Genomic DNA, 13685 nt, shown 5'->3' on the forward strand with positions numbered 1-13685 from the left:
GATGTGGAGTAGGGACCTTGGGGGACCCGGTGGCTGCTGCGGGGCTTTATGGCGCGGGCGGGTGGCTTCAGCCGTGCTGCACTGCAGGTCTCGCTGGGGAAGGGCTGATGGCAGCGCAGCGGGGACTGGCGACCTTGGCGGGACAGGCGGCCGGGGACAGCGTGGGGCAAATCCCTTCGTGCGCCCGGGGTGGGGGGAAATTCGGCACATCGGGCRCCCCCGGGCTGCCAGGCAGCGCCCGGGCGAGAATGGCCGGGGGAGGCGGGCGGGAGTGCTCCGGGATTTCCAGTCCGCCCGGGGCTCCGAGTACAAAATCCCCGTGCGAGGAGGGGACAGCCCGTCCCGTCGCCCCGGGTGTCCCCCGGCGGGTGCCGGAGCAGCCGGGCCGAGCAGAGCCCCGCTCCGAGCCGAGCCGAGCCATGCCGGGCGGGCCCCGCGTCCCGTGAGCCCTGTCCCGTGTCCCCTGTCCCGTGTCCCCTGTCCCGGGTCCCGTGTCCCGGGTCCCGGGCCGGCTCGGGCCGTGCCCTGGCCGCGGCGGGGCGGGGCGGGCCGGTGACGCGCGGTCCCGTCATTTCCCGGCTCGGCGGGGTTTCTAGGGACTTTCCGGAGCGGCGGTGCCTTCCTGCAGCCCCGCTCCCCGCTCAACCCCCCTCTCCCCGCAGGCCRGCGGCCGGCCCCGCGCCGACATGGACGAGCACTTCCAACCCGTGAGTGCGGCWCGGATCGGCTCGGATCGGGTTAGCCCGGGGGTGTCGCTGCCTGGCTCCGGARCCGGGCACGGAGCAGCGGCCGACCCCACGGGAGGGGTGGGAGGTGGGGGTCTGTGCCTGCTTCCGGGGTGGGAGGTGCGAGGGTCTGTGTCAGCCTCCAGGGTGGGCACTGAGGGGTGTGCACCTGCCCTCCTCTCTTTCAGGGATCTCTTCCATCAGGGACCTGTGTCTGCCCCAATGGGGGTCTGTGCCAGACTGCCATCACCTGCCCAGGGTGGGAGATCGTGGTCTCTGCCAGACCCCCAGARTAGTTGGGGATTCCCTGCCCAACACACTGATCACACTCATCTTSTCTCCCATCACCTAGTGCCTGGATGGGATTGACTACGATGACTTCAGTTTTGGCTCCCACATGATGGAGCAGAAGGAGCCCCTGATGGAGACAGGTAAGGGCCCCTCTGGCTGTGCTGTTCCAGGGGTCCCCAGCTGCAGTGGAGTTTCCCAGCAGGCTGACTCACGCCTCTTGGTTCTCAGCAGCACCACAGGCTTTGTCCTTACTGACCCCACTGTGGGCTGGCTGGGAATCCCTGCCCCATGCCACCAAGATGGGGTTTGTTCCATCTGGCCCTGCTCTTCAGTCTACCAGGGACTTCCAGGTTGGGCTGGGATGTTCCCGGGGGTTCCCTGCTCCTCAAGTGACACAGTATCCTCTGGCTTTCCTCTCCTATTCCTGCTGCTCTGACTGCTGTTCCCAGCTGGGCTGTGACAGCGCAAGCATTGGGCACKCTGAGGGCTCCCATGGGACAGACAGGGGTCACATCACCTTCAGTGGTGTCCCCATACCTCCAGCATCCTTACTGAGAACATGCTCTTTGGTTATTCCGTATTTCTCACTGGTACCTATGCTTTCTGTCCTCCAGTGGAAGGTCCCTACCTTGTCATTATTGAGCAGCCAAAGCAGGTAAGGATGTCCCCCAGGTACAGACAGGTAACTGTCACCTCCCACTCTCACGGTGTCAGCCTTTGAACACTGTTAGCTGATCCCCTCTTTGCCTCCCACAGCGGGGTTTCCGGTTTCGGTACGGCTGCGAGGGCCCTTCCCATGGGGGGCTGCCGGGAGCATCCAGTGAGAAGGGGCGCAAGACCTATCCCACTGTCAAGGTGAGTGCTCCATGGGAAGGGGATGGAGCAGTTTCTTCAGTCAGTAGTGCATGAGCTTCAGGAGGGAGTCTTGAAGGAAGGACAGGATAAGCTCTGTGTCACCTGATGCTGGAGGGATGGGAGGGCTGTGGCAGGAGCAGGGATAAGAAGGATTTGTAGAGTCCTGCCRGCTCCTGGCCTAGTGCACCTGACCCCCATGTCCTTTGTCCCTGCAGATCTGTAACTACACAGGGATGGCTCGGATCGAGGTAGACCTGGTGACGCACAGCGACCCTCCCCGTGTACATGCTCACAGCCTGGTGGGCAAGCAGTGCAACGAGGCTGGCAACTGTGTCACCATTGTGGGACCCAAGGACATGACAGCTCAGTATGTGCAAGGAGGGTCCAGGGTGGCCTCTTGGCTGTGTGAGGGGGCTGTGGGTGCTGCCTGCAGCTTACAAGATGGGGACAAGATAGGGGTTAGTGCACCCTGGAGCTGGATTTGCTGGATGAGGTCAGGAGTGTGTTTACCCAAGTTCATTACAGCTCTGTCCCCTGAGCATTTTGCCTGTCTCTGGGTTTTGACATATGCAGCTTTTTTGGGGCTTCTGTCCTTGGGGTTGCAGCTCCCCAGCTTTGCAGATGACTTTTGAAGCCAGCCTGAGTCATGGGGTTATTCTACAACTGCTGCAGTAGCTCTTACACATCCAGCCCTGGCTCAGCTTAGTCCCATTTGCATCTCTCTGGCCTTCGCTCCTCCTTCACTTTGGGCTTGTCACCTGTGGGAGCTCAGAGTTTCTGGGGCTCCTTTCCTCTCCTCTGTGGTTACTTCTCTTCTGCCCCCCACACACTGATTCCCTGCTGCCTGAGTGGCACTGCTYGGTGCTCAGGTCCTTTCCAGCTGCAGGAGTCTGTGCTCCTTTGGGTTTCCTCTGCTGACCTCAATGCTCCCAGATCCCAGCAGTGTCMTTCCTCTCCAGGTTCAGCAACCTGGGTGTGCTCCATGTCACCAAGAAGAATATGATGGAGATCATGAAGCAAAAGCTGAAGCAGCAGAAGATGCGCAACAGGAGCCATCTGCTGACGGGTGAGGGCAGCCTGGGCGCTCGGTGGGGCACAGCACCACTGGCTGACAGCTGGGGGCTGGGGTCTGTGGGAAGGGGACCTGAAGCACTGCCCCCTGCCCAGCCTGACGGTTCATCCCCCTGCCCTGGCAGAAGTGGAGCTGCGTGAGATCGAGCTGGAGGCCAAGGAGCTGAAGAAGGTGATGGACCTGAGCATTGTGCGGTTGCGCTTCACCGCCTACCTCCGCGACAGCAGCGGGAACTTCACGCTGGCCCTCCAGCCTGTCATCTCGGACCCCATCCATGACAGCAGTGAGCGTGGGGACAAGGCTGGGACAGGGATGGGGCAGGAGGGGCTAAGGAGTTCTGCACAGTGACTGCCAACACTTCTTACTCTGCAGAGTCCCCTGGAGCTTCCAACCTGAAGATCTCACGGATGGATAAGACAGCAGGCTCYGTGCGGGGAGGAGACGAAGTCTATTTGCTGTGTGACAAGGTTCAGAAAGGTAAAAGCCATTCTTTCCAGACAAAACCTTCTGGAGGGGCTGTGGCAGGGGAGATCTGGGACCCCTGGGTGGCGAGGGGTCCGTGTCCCTAGAGCCTGTTGGGGCAAGGAGACAGGCGGTGCCAGTGCCACTTCCCTCCCCAGATGACATTGAGGTGCGTTTCTACGAGGATGATGAGAACGGCTGGCAGGCTTTCGGGGACTTCTCTCCCACAGACGTGCACAAGCAGGTACAGGGGAGGTGGGGAGAGTGCTGCTCTGCTCTGAGGCAGATGAATGCCCTGTGGGGTGAGGGAGTTGTCTCCAGTTCCAGGGATGAGCAGAACCTCATGTCCATCATGTCTTGCCCACAGTATGCCATCGTCTTCCGCACACCCCCCTACCACAAGCCCAAGATCGATCGTCCTGTCACTGTATTCCTGCAGCTGAAGCGCAAGCGGGGAGGGGATGTGAGCGACTCCAAACAGTTCACCTACTACCCGGTGGTGGAAGGTGAGCACCCCTTGGGCAGGGTGGCAATGTCCCATGCCTCCAGGGCTACCCCTCACCCCGGTGCCCCTCTCTCCCCACAGATAAGGAAGAAGTGGAGAGGAAGCGCAAGAAAGTCCTGCCTCAGTTTCCTCAGCACTTCGGCGGTGGCTCGCACATGGGGGGAGCYGGTGGGGGCGCTGGGGGCTTCGGCTCTGGAGGAGGTGAGTGGGGATGCCTCTTCCCCTCCTTGCTCAGGTGGCTGAGGCCCGGCCCTGGGGGCTCCGTTCTGCTCACTCATCCTCTGCCTTGCCCTGCAGGTGGGAACCTCAGCTTCCCWTACTCCCCTGGGCTGACCTACAGCAGCATCTACTCACCCGGCCCCCACCCAGTGGGGAGCTACCAGGGAGGCGTGCAGATGAAGGGCCCCGAGGCAGAGGGGCCTGGGAGCGACAGGCAGGCACCTGCAGAAGAGAGCACGTACTGCAAGGAGCTGCAGAAGCACGGTAGGAGGGGCTGAGCTTGAGGGAGGGCTGGGGGACATCGCACAGGAGAGGAGGCCTGGATTGGGGACCTTTTGGGGCTGGGTGCTGCTCTCCACATTTAATGGACACAGAAGAGTGGACGGGGCTGCTGCCCCTGGAGGTGACACCCTGCTTTGTCCCCCAGCTCAGCTGTGCCAACTGTGGATGCTGGCGCTCGCCCGCCGCAATGCCCATGCCCTGCTCGACTACTCGGTCACCGCCGACCCCCGCATGCTGCTGGCAGTCCAGAGGCACCTGGCCGCGTCACAGGATGAGAACGGAGACACGTGAGCACATGAGGGCTTTGAAGGGAGAGCATGGGAGCCTTGTTGGCTGTCAGAGCCATTATGGGGGCTTTCAGGGTGGCAGGGAGTACCTGGAGAAGCACGGAGCTGAGCTAGGGGCCATCCCAATCTCTCCACAGGCCTTTGCATCTCGCTATTATCCATGAACAGACAGCTGTGATCAAGCAGCTCATCGACATCATTGTTAGCATCCCCAGCCAGCAGATCATCAACATCTCCAATAACCTACAACAGGTACATGTTTTTCAGAGCAGCCACTTCTCCTCTRCCTGGGAGTAGTTCCTCACTCGTATTTTCCAACCCTGGAGGCTCCCGTTGCTGCGCCTGCTTTGGGGAGGCTGCAGCTACTGGAGAGAATGGTGGTGCAGGACTTGGCTCCTCTTGTGAGCACTGCTGAGGATGTGCTGCTGTCCTGCAGACGCCGCTGCACCTGGCAGTCATCACCAAGCAGCCCCAAGTGGTCCAGCTCCTGCTGCAAGCCCGCGCCGACCCAACCTTGCTGGACCGCTACGGGAATTCCCTGCTGCACCTGGCACTCCAGGCCGGTGATGAAGAGATGCTGAGGACACTGCTGGCTCACCTGGGCTCAGCTGCACCTTATCTGCTCCGCCTGCCCAATTTCCATGGTGAGTGTGGCTGGGGAATGATGGACCCCAGCAATGCCATCATGGGCTTGGCCAGAAGGCTGCTGAGCCTATCCCCATCTTGCAGGCCTCCTGCCTRTGCACTTGGCCGTGAAGGCGAAGAGTTTGGCTTGCCTGGACCTGCTGGTCAGGACGGGAGCAGATGTCAATGCAGCGGAGAGGCAGAGYGGGAGGACCCCACTGCACCTGGCYGTGGAGATGGAGAACCTGAACATGGCCACCCACCTGGTGAAGAAGGTATGGGGCGGCTGGTGTGGTGGTGGCTGTGCGACAGGGATGGATGGGGTGCAGCCTCCTACAGGCTCCTGCCAGAAATGGGGGCTCCCCTGAGGCCTTGGGGTGACAGGCTGTAGGCGAGGCAGTGCCCAGGCAGCCCATGCTCACACTCTCCCTTTCTTAGCTGGGAGCAGACGTCAACAGCCGGACTTTCGCCGGGAACACGCCCTTGCACTTGGCTGCTGGCCTGGGCTCCCCCACCCTCACCAAACTGCTCCTTAAAGCAGGTAAGGCACTGCTCTCCCTCCTTTCCCTTCCCTCCCTGTAGTCCTGGCTGCCTGTTCTGGTTGGTGCCAGGCACAAGGTCAGACCCCTGAGCCTACTTTGCCTTCTGGGGATTCACGCCACCCTTTCCTGACAGGGGCAGACGTTTTGTGTGAGAATGATGAGCCCATGAGCCTGTCCTCGTCGGAGGCCAGCAGCGACACAGACACTGACCCCGAGGAGCAGGAGCTGGCCATGGAGCTGGGAGAGCCAGCCCTGACTGCAGAGCACAGCCCCAACCCCAGGCTCCCCACGCAAGGGCACTGTCAGGCAGGGCACAGGCAGCGCCGCTGCCACACGTCCCTGGACCTGACTCGGAGCCAGAAGGTGTGTGGCATGGTGGCACAAACTCCCCGAGAGCATTTCTACACAGGCCACGGCACGGATGGGGCATTGTTCCAGGAGATGCTCCTCCGTGTCCTGCAGAGATCCATGGTGTGAGRAGGCAATGGGGGATCTGGGCAGTGCTTTGGGGGATGCTGACATCTGTGTCTGTGTGCAGGTGCGGGAGATCCTGCTGCATGCCTCCCAGCAGGGGCCCGAGGCGGAACTGCCCACTGCCCCTCAGACAGGTGGGCAGCCCCTTTCCCCACTCCTCAAAATCACCACACCCAGGCAGGGTAACACCCTCCCGGCAGCAAGGACTGCATGTGATGGGAGCACCTCTCTCACCCAGGGAAGGTCCTGTCGCTGGACAGTGAGGTGCTGCAGGGGCTGGAGCAGCTGCTGAACCAGGACTGCAGTGGGTCAGACTGGATCGAGCTGGCCAAGCGCCTGGGGCTCTGCAGCCTCGTCGAGACCTACAAGGACACCCCCTCRCCCAGCGTCAGCCTCCTGCGCAGCTACGAGGTCAGTGCCTGGCGGGGGTGGCCCTGTCCCCTGCCTGTCCGGCCGCCAGCCCTGCTCAGTGCCCTCTCTCTGCAGCTGGCAGGAGGCAGCCTGGGGGGACTGCTGGAGGCGCTCGACTCCATGGGGCTCCACAACGCCGTGAGGATGCTCCACAAAACRGAAGCACTGGACAAGCTGCAAAGCACAGGTAGAGAGAGTGAGGGCTGGGGGGCAGGGAGTGTCTCTGCCGTCCCTCTGTTGCCCCATTGCTAAAAGCACTCGGGGATTGCTTTGCAGAGCTGAAGGAAGACAGTGCCTACGGCAGTGAGTCGGTGGAGGAGGAGCAGGCACCCACACTGGCCCTGAAGCCGGGGGGTGAGCTGCCCCCCAGCCAGCAGCCACAGGTGCACTGAGGAGCCAGCCAGCAGCCCCTGTGCCCACACGGGGAGCTGCACTGCCCTCTGCCTTGCCCACACAAGTGCCTTCTGGACTCGGGTCCGGCTGCCTGGACTCTGGGACAGGACGCAGCCGGTTCCTGCCTCTCTCTGATTTTATTTAATGGTCCCTCTTCTAAATAAAAGGACAGAATTTCCATTSGTATTTGCCCTCCCTCTCTCCAGCCCCAGCCATGAGCTGGTAGGCCCTAATCCCCCTGAACCCTGCCTGGGTCTGGAAGTCTGGCAGCAAGGAGACAGCTGCCAGCCCCTCCTCAGCATCCCTCCATGCCGGGGCTGTCCCCAACCATGGAGAAGAAACCACAGCACACCCAAGAAGTCAAGAGCGAGTTTTACTTCAGTAACTGAGAGAAGAAGCTGTACAAAGGTTTTTTTTCCCCCCACCCCCCCAAGCCACCTGGGGCAAGGGTGGATTATTTTTTTTTTTTTTTTTGCAATAGATTCAAAAGAGCAGAATAAAAAGTTTTGACACATTCGCAAAGTCAGTGCTGAAACCAGCCAGGTCCCAGGCGGCTGAGAACTGCGTGTGTGCCAGCCCCTGGTCACAGCCCTTCACTGTGCCCAGACCCCTTTCTGCACAGTCCTGCAGTCATGCTCCATCACTTGCCCCTTGCTCTGGACAAGCATCTTTCAGCCCACTGTGGATTGGTGGGGGCTGCCCCAGCCTGCCCCTCACCTTGGCAAGTTGGGAGCCTGTGCCTGAGGAAAGGGCTGCACCACTGCTGCTACAGCTTGAGGACTGCAGCACTGCAGGCAAGGCTTTGCTGGCAGCCTCCGAGGCCCTGGCCATGCACTGGAAAAGAGATGTGGAAAGAAAAGCTAGCTCCAGCCTGTGCTGGGCCCATAGGGCAGTGGGGACCCCCATATCAACCCTGGCTGCAGGGGTCACCACCCCATGGGGAGTACTTACACACTGCTGCCCACCGTGCCCGGGTGTGACACTCACACCCAGGTGCTGCAAACAGGGCCAGTCCAGGCTGCCAGCCGTGGGGGGCGGAAAATGGGGGTCATGAAGCACCAGTGCATCAGCCTCCCATGCAGCCACACGTGCAGCAATGGGTGCTGCCATCCCAAGGCTGTCTCCTTGGTACTGGCAGCCACAGGGCTGTCTCCCCGCAGGGTTGCTGGTGCAGAAGTGGAGCTGGGGAGCAGGCGGCAGCAGCAGTACACACAGTAGCCCACACTCAGCTTGCTGCAGGGTGGCGGGGGAGCTGGATCGCCCCCTGAGTCCTTTTAAAAACCTCTTTTCCCCAGAGTGCAGTGCCTACAGGATATGGCTGGGTTTGTGGTTTTGTTTTTTTTAAACAGTTCCCAAAAAGCATCAAAAGTAGCCCCAAAAAAAACCTCCCTGGTGGTCAGCTCGATCTGGTACTAAAAAGTGCAAAACTGTATCACAAAAACTGTTCAAAAGTTGTAAGAAAGCGGGAAGGGTGCAGAGGTGACTGAGGTGGCAGGGAGGGGACCAGGTGCCATTGCCCTGGCATCCCTGGCCACCAGCCCCAGGAGGGGGGACAGGCTAGGGCTGGCCCCCTCCCGTCTACCCCCATGGCACGATGGAGCTGGAGAAGCGGCCGCTGGCTTTGTTTTGCTGCATTGCTGTCTTTTGTTTTTTTAACCACTGAAGGATTGAGCCCAGCGAGTAGGTTTCAGTTGCTCCCCCTCCCCAGGGCAGCAAGAGTAGTCCCGCAGCCAAGTGCAGGACAAGGAGGGGCAGGAACAAGTCTGATGGGGCCAGGCAGCTCCTGCAGGCAAGGACTAGGGACCGTCCTGCTCTGCCACTGTCTCCGGCGGAGGGGCCATGGCCCTGCATGGCTGGTGCAGGCAGCTGCGGAAGGGCTGTCACCCCTCCTCTTGTGCCRCAGACAGACGGGCACATGCAGGGGCTCAGTGGGCACGTGGCCTCCCCCCCTGTGCCGGGGGAACAGGAACAGAGCTGCAGTGCAGGCAGCTGAGGCCCCTCACTTACGACTTCTGGGGGTGGCCAGGGGGCTGGCGGCCAGCACGCTCTGAGATGTTGCGCTTCACCTTGGTGGTCGTGCTGGAGGGCTCTGCGTTGAGCGAGGGGCTGGAGCGGGACTTTTTCAGGCCATCGTCCTCCCCACCCGCTGTGTCAAAGAGGGTGGACTCAAATGCTGCCAGGTCCTCGGAGCCAGCCTTCAGCTTGGCCCTCAGCAGCATGGCATAGGTGCCATAGCGGGATTTCTGGGAAGCACAGTGCAGCACAGAGAGAGGTTGGCAAGCTGGCTACTGTCCCATGGGCAGCATCCCTGTGGGGCGGGGAGGGGAGGGGGATGCTCGTGGTCCCTCCAACCCAGCCAGCAACCCAGGGCAGAGGAATGCTCATGGTCCTAAACCACGGCAGTGGCAGTGTAACTCAGCTGACAGGATGGGCTGAACCCATCACTAAGGATGGTCAAACAGGCAGAGGCAGAGACCTGAGGGAAGAGGGGGACATCTTTCATCTCACCTCAAATTCCAGATACTCTTCTTTCTGCTTTAGCTCCTCGTACTCCTTGCCTTTCACCTTCTTCTCAGGCAGTGAGGAACGATGCTCCAGCAGCTCCGCTGACATTGTCTTGAACTTGGTCTCATGGCTCTTCACCTGCTCCTCCTGGAGAAGGGTGACACMATGTCAGTGCCCTGCTCTGTCCCCCTCGTATTGTGAGCTGGCCAGGGACAGAACAGGTTTTTCCCCTTCTAGGAGTAACCAGGATCTCAGTTTCTGCGTTTGATTTTTTTTTTTAACAGCAGGGAAAATCACAGGCTCTTGGGGGCAATCTGCTCTCACCTCATAGGGGAGCTGACTGCAGTCTTAAAGCAGAAGAATTTAATCCCTCTAAAACTGGGCTGGTGTTTTTGATAAATCCTTTCTGCTCTATGAATAACTGCCCTGGCATGCACGAGTGCCAGTTAATCCCCCCAGCCGGTTGCCTTTCAAGGTCCCTGGCAGGACCTTGCAAGTCGTAATTTGGGACCATGTTCTCTTCCATGGTCCATCACCTTACTCCAGCCCCACTGCCAGGAACCCCCAGTCTCAGTACCCCTTTTCTCTGTCTCCCCTGTTGACCCTTCACCTCTCACTGGGGAGGCAGCTGGGCACATGGCACCACATAGATCCCTCCACAGGGGAAAGTGCCACTGGCAGATCCGGGGGGTTGTCCCATTGCCCCCACACCACGGCCCACCTGAGACAGCCTGGTGCAGGAGCTGGGCAGCAGTGGGCGGCTGAACTTCTTCTGGGAGCCGATGGCTGCAGGGAAGGGGGGCGCAGAGAACATGGCTGCCACCACATTGATGCGTGTGATCCATGAGTGCATCTGTTCGGGGTTCCTGAGAAAAAAGGCCAAAATACAGATGGGCTATATGTGTCAGTCAGGGATCTGCTCTGCAGACAAGAGCTGAGTCTGCCAGGCTTGGCCCTGGCCAGCCATGGCATCTGGGACTCTACCCACAGCTAACCTGAGCCCCGCAGGGTAGGAAAAAGAAGAGCTGGGCGAAGCTCAGTACTGACACCAGGTCTCTCTCCTTCTAAAAAGGGTGAGCAACGTGAGAGCAAGATGGCCATAAGCCCCATCCCACCCTACACTCAACTCAGGGGAGCCCCTGTGTCCCAGTGTGGGGCCCAGCTAGGGATACTGAAAGACTCACTGTGCTTGGAAAAGGAAGACCCTCCAGTCAGCTGTCCTGAGGTAGAAGACATTGGGTCGCTTGCTGTAGTCAGATGCCCGCGTGGCAAGCGAATGGTGGATGCTAATAGCATTCTTCAGTTCCTCTTCTGCCAGCGCCTTCCCTGGCTTATACTCCTCCTGCGAATCATGGGGTGTTTCAGAGCCAGCTCAGGGATGCATCCCGCGGTGAGTCAGCTCAGTGAGGTTTCAGGAACTGCAGACTAGCGCTGGCTGTGGCAGAGCCTGGAGATCACCCTCCACCTGGCAGCTGTGGATCTGCCTCCAGCTCATGCTACTTCCTTGGAGAGGGGCTGCACAACCTACATGCACTGGCTTGAAACAACACGGAGGCTGTTCCCCACTGCTCCCAGTTCTCTGCACGTGTGCCTGCAGGGAACTGGATGTGCAGCCCAATCCCCATAAAGACCCCGGTGCCCCTCTCTGCCCAGCCCAGCCCCCTGCACACAGGGCTCTCAGCAGCACCTTTCACTGCCCAGGCTGCAGCCAAGCACCCTGGAATCAGGGATGCCTCCAGGTCCCCAAGAAACGGCTCAGGCATGCAGGGTGCCGAGTCTGCTCAGGCCAGGCTTTACAATGCCGTGTGCAGGAGCCCCTCTCTAACTGTTGTGGAGACTGCTGTGACCCACCTTGTGGACTGGGGACAATCCCTCTCCCGGGTGTGGATTGGGTGGCACTGCTGCTTACCTTCTGCAGGTAGAGAATCATCCCCTTCAGGATGGCGTGGAAGGGCTTCCAGCCGCGCTTCCCTCGGGGTGCTGCCGGGGAGGAGAGAGCAGCTCAGACATCAGCCTCAGAATCGAGCGGGGGGAGAAGGCACCCCCCATCCTCCTCCAGCCAGCCCTGCCACGACGCACGTCACCCCACCCCACGCCACGGCACCCCACCCCCGGGACGGGCAGCGCGCCAGGACTGTCCCCGCGCACCTGAGCCCGTGCCGGCCGCGTGGCTGGCAGATGGTGCTGCTGGCAGGGGGGCCACTGCCGCCTCCCGGGGCCAGCGCCGCGCTGCGCTCCCCCTGCGCTCCCCGCCTCGCTCGCTGCTTGTGCTCGGCTCCAGCACTGCCTCCCTGCTCGGGGAGGGCGATGAGGCGCTGCTGCCTGCCAGGTAATGCTGCCTCTGAAGGGCGGCTGCATCTAATCAGATCTAGGCAGCATTAGATGGCCAGGGCTTAGACGGGATTTTATGAGGAATACAGTGAACGTGCCTGGCAGTGCCCAAACAGCTGCAGCCCGCCGTGTGCCTGGTCTATTGCACCACAGGACACCTTCCTTTGTYCACACGATCCTGTGGCAGGGGTGCAACCCCCACAGATGCCACCCCACCACTGTGCTTGTCCCTTTCCCAGCGCTGTGGGCGGGGGCTTCACTTCCTGCCTGCTCGGCATCTGCCCAGCCCTCGTGGTGGGTGTGGATGGGCAGGGAGAGGCTTTCYAGCTCCCCAGCCTGAGGGTTGAATTATGCCTGGGACAGCCAGGGCACAGCCAGACAGCCAGGGCACTGATGCTGGAGGCTGACATGATGCTACAGTCAGACATCGCATTGTGATTCCTACCCTGCTTCCAGTTCAGTTCTGGAATTCTGGAGTTTACTGGTGCCCTCTYGCCCCAAGTGCCTCCCATGGGTTCCCCAGGCACCTACTTTTCTTGCAGTCAGGATCAGCATGGATCTTGCGGACTAACAGCCCATGCTTGTAAGTGGCAATGCTGGAGTCCTGGGAGAAGTCCAGAAAGGGGTTACTGCAGCTGCTGATGCGCTTGATGGACTTCGGGTTGGGATCTGCCAGCTCCGAGAGGGACTTTCTCAGCTCCTCCTCATCTCTGCCAATCAGATTTGGATGGGGAAAGAGTTTGTTACCTTTCTGGGGACAGCACATAGCAAACTCCCCACCAGTTGGCGCCACTTTTACACCTGGCTTCTGAAAGGGAAGGCAGCAGGCCAGGATGAGCAGTCTTTCATCAGCACTTTGGTGAGCATCCCAAACCTAACCATGCCCATGTGCTCCTGTCCCTCTCGATAGCTGAGGTGTTACTGGTCCCTTGAAAGACAAGGCATTGCCCTTTCCTGCTGATTCAATGTGGGACCCCTGCCTGCCCCAGGGAGTGAGGAGCCTTTTTTTGGGCAGGGCTGTGACAGATGCCAGCCAGGCTGATGAGCCAGGAGCCATGGAAGAGCAGTACCCCAGGCCCTGACACCTCCCAGCCCATGGTGTACAGGCTTACAGGTCCCCAGCTGGCAGGAAGGAGGGTACAGAATGGAATGCCCTGACAAGGAAACACCCAGGCTCTGGTCCCCACACTTCAAGGGTGGCAGATGGATTATGGGGCCCAGAGCCAAGGCAAAGGGGTGCAAGGAGACTGGTGGGAAGGCCTTGGGYAGTACCATCCAAGGGTGGGAGCAGGCGTGGGCAGGATGTAGGCAGCCCCCTCCCACGGGTCACAGCCCTCACTATGGGCAGACTGCAGCAGTGCCGCTCCCCCCGCCCGCAGGAAGATGTGGGAGCCCAGAGCTGCTGCCTCCCCGCTCCCTCAGCCGCTCGCTGCTAATTAAACCCCTCAGCATCTGCCGGTGTCTCCATGGCAGCGGTCGAGCGCATCGCTCAGCTCTGGGTAGCACCGGGCTGATTAATCCCTGCAGCGCAGGCGCTCCCGCTCCTGCTGCTGGAGATGGCAGCTGTGGGCGAGGGTGCAGGCACCCTGCGGGGCCCTGGCATAGCCACAGCACCTCCAGAGCCTGCCTATTCCCATCCTGGGCACGGCCACCAAGTTGCAAACCCATGCCAAAGCTACAAGAAAGCAGCCTCAGGTGGCTTTCCCC

The 13685-nt window shown here is 60.6% G+C and overlaps 2 protein-coding genes across 2 annotated transcripts in view; one reads left to right on the forward strand and one right to left on the reverse strand.

The window, feature by feature from the left end:
- Positions 1-565: 565 nt before the first annotated feature.
- On the forward strand, positions 566-7322 carry NFKB2 (nuclear factor kappa B subunit 2). Its single transcript, XM_057375143.1, has 22 exons — positions 566-707; positions 1078-1156; positions 1631-1671; positions 1773-1871; positions 2087-2238; positions 2831-2937; positions 3068-3226; positions 3316-3420; positions 3564-3649; positions 3773-3911; positions 3992-4111; positions 4208-4393; positions 4557-4698; positions 4836-4950; positions 5135-5342; positions 5428-5597; positions 5761-5863; positions 5998-6227; positions 6403-6472; positions 6577-6749; positions 6825-6936; positions 7026-7322. Exons 1-22 carry the CDS (start codon positions 687-689, stop codon positions 7139-7141), a joined length of 2733 nt encoding a protein of 910 aa, XP_057231126.1. The 5' UTR covers positions 566-686; the 3' UTR covers positions 7142-7322.
- Positions 7323-7387: 65 nt separating this feature from the next.
- The window catches only part of PSD (pleckstrin and Sec7 domain containing), a 35233-nt gene continuing 28935 nt past the window's right edge, over positions 7388-13685 (reverse strand). Inside the window, exons 11-16 of the mRNA XM_057375153.1 lie at positions 12510-12688; positions 11557-11627; positions 10832-10989; positions 10369-10513; positions 9651-9794; positions 7388-9385 (exon numbers count right to left, since the gene is read on the reverse strand). Of these exons, the coding sequence (XP_057231136.1) occupies positions 9146-9385; positions 9651-9794; positions 10369-10513; positions 10832-10989; positions 11557-11627; positions 12510-12688 (937 nt within the window). The 3' untranslated portion in view covers positions 7388-9145. The remainder of the gene's footprint in view (positions 9386-9650; positions 9795-10368; positions 10514-10831; positions 10990-11556; positions 11628-12509; positions 12689-13685) is intronic.

This window comes from Malurus melanocephalus, unplaced genomic scaffold (assembly GCF_030028575.1).
Source record: "Malurus melanocephalus ecotype Western Australia unplaced genomic scaffold, MMel_1.1 scaffold_240, whole genome shotgun sequence".
In the NCBI taxonomy this organism is placed as follows: Eukaryota; Metazoa; Chordata; class Aves; order Passeriformes; family Maluridae; genus Malurus; species Malurus melanocephalus.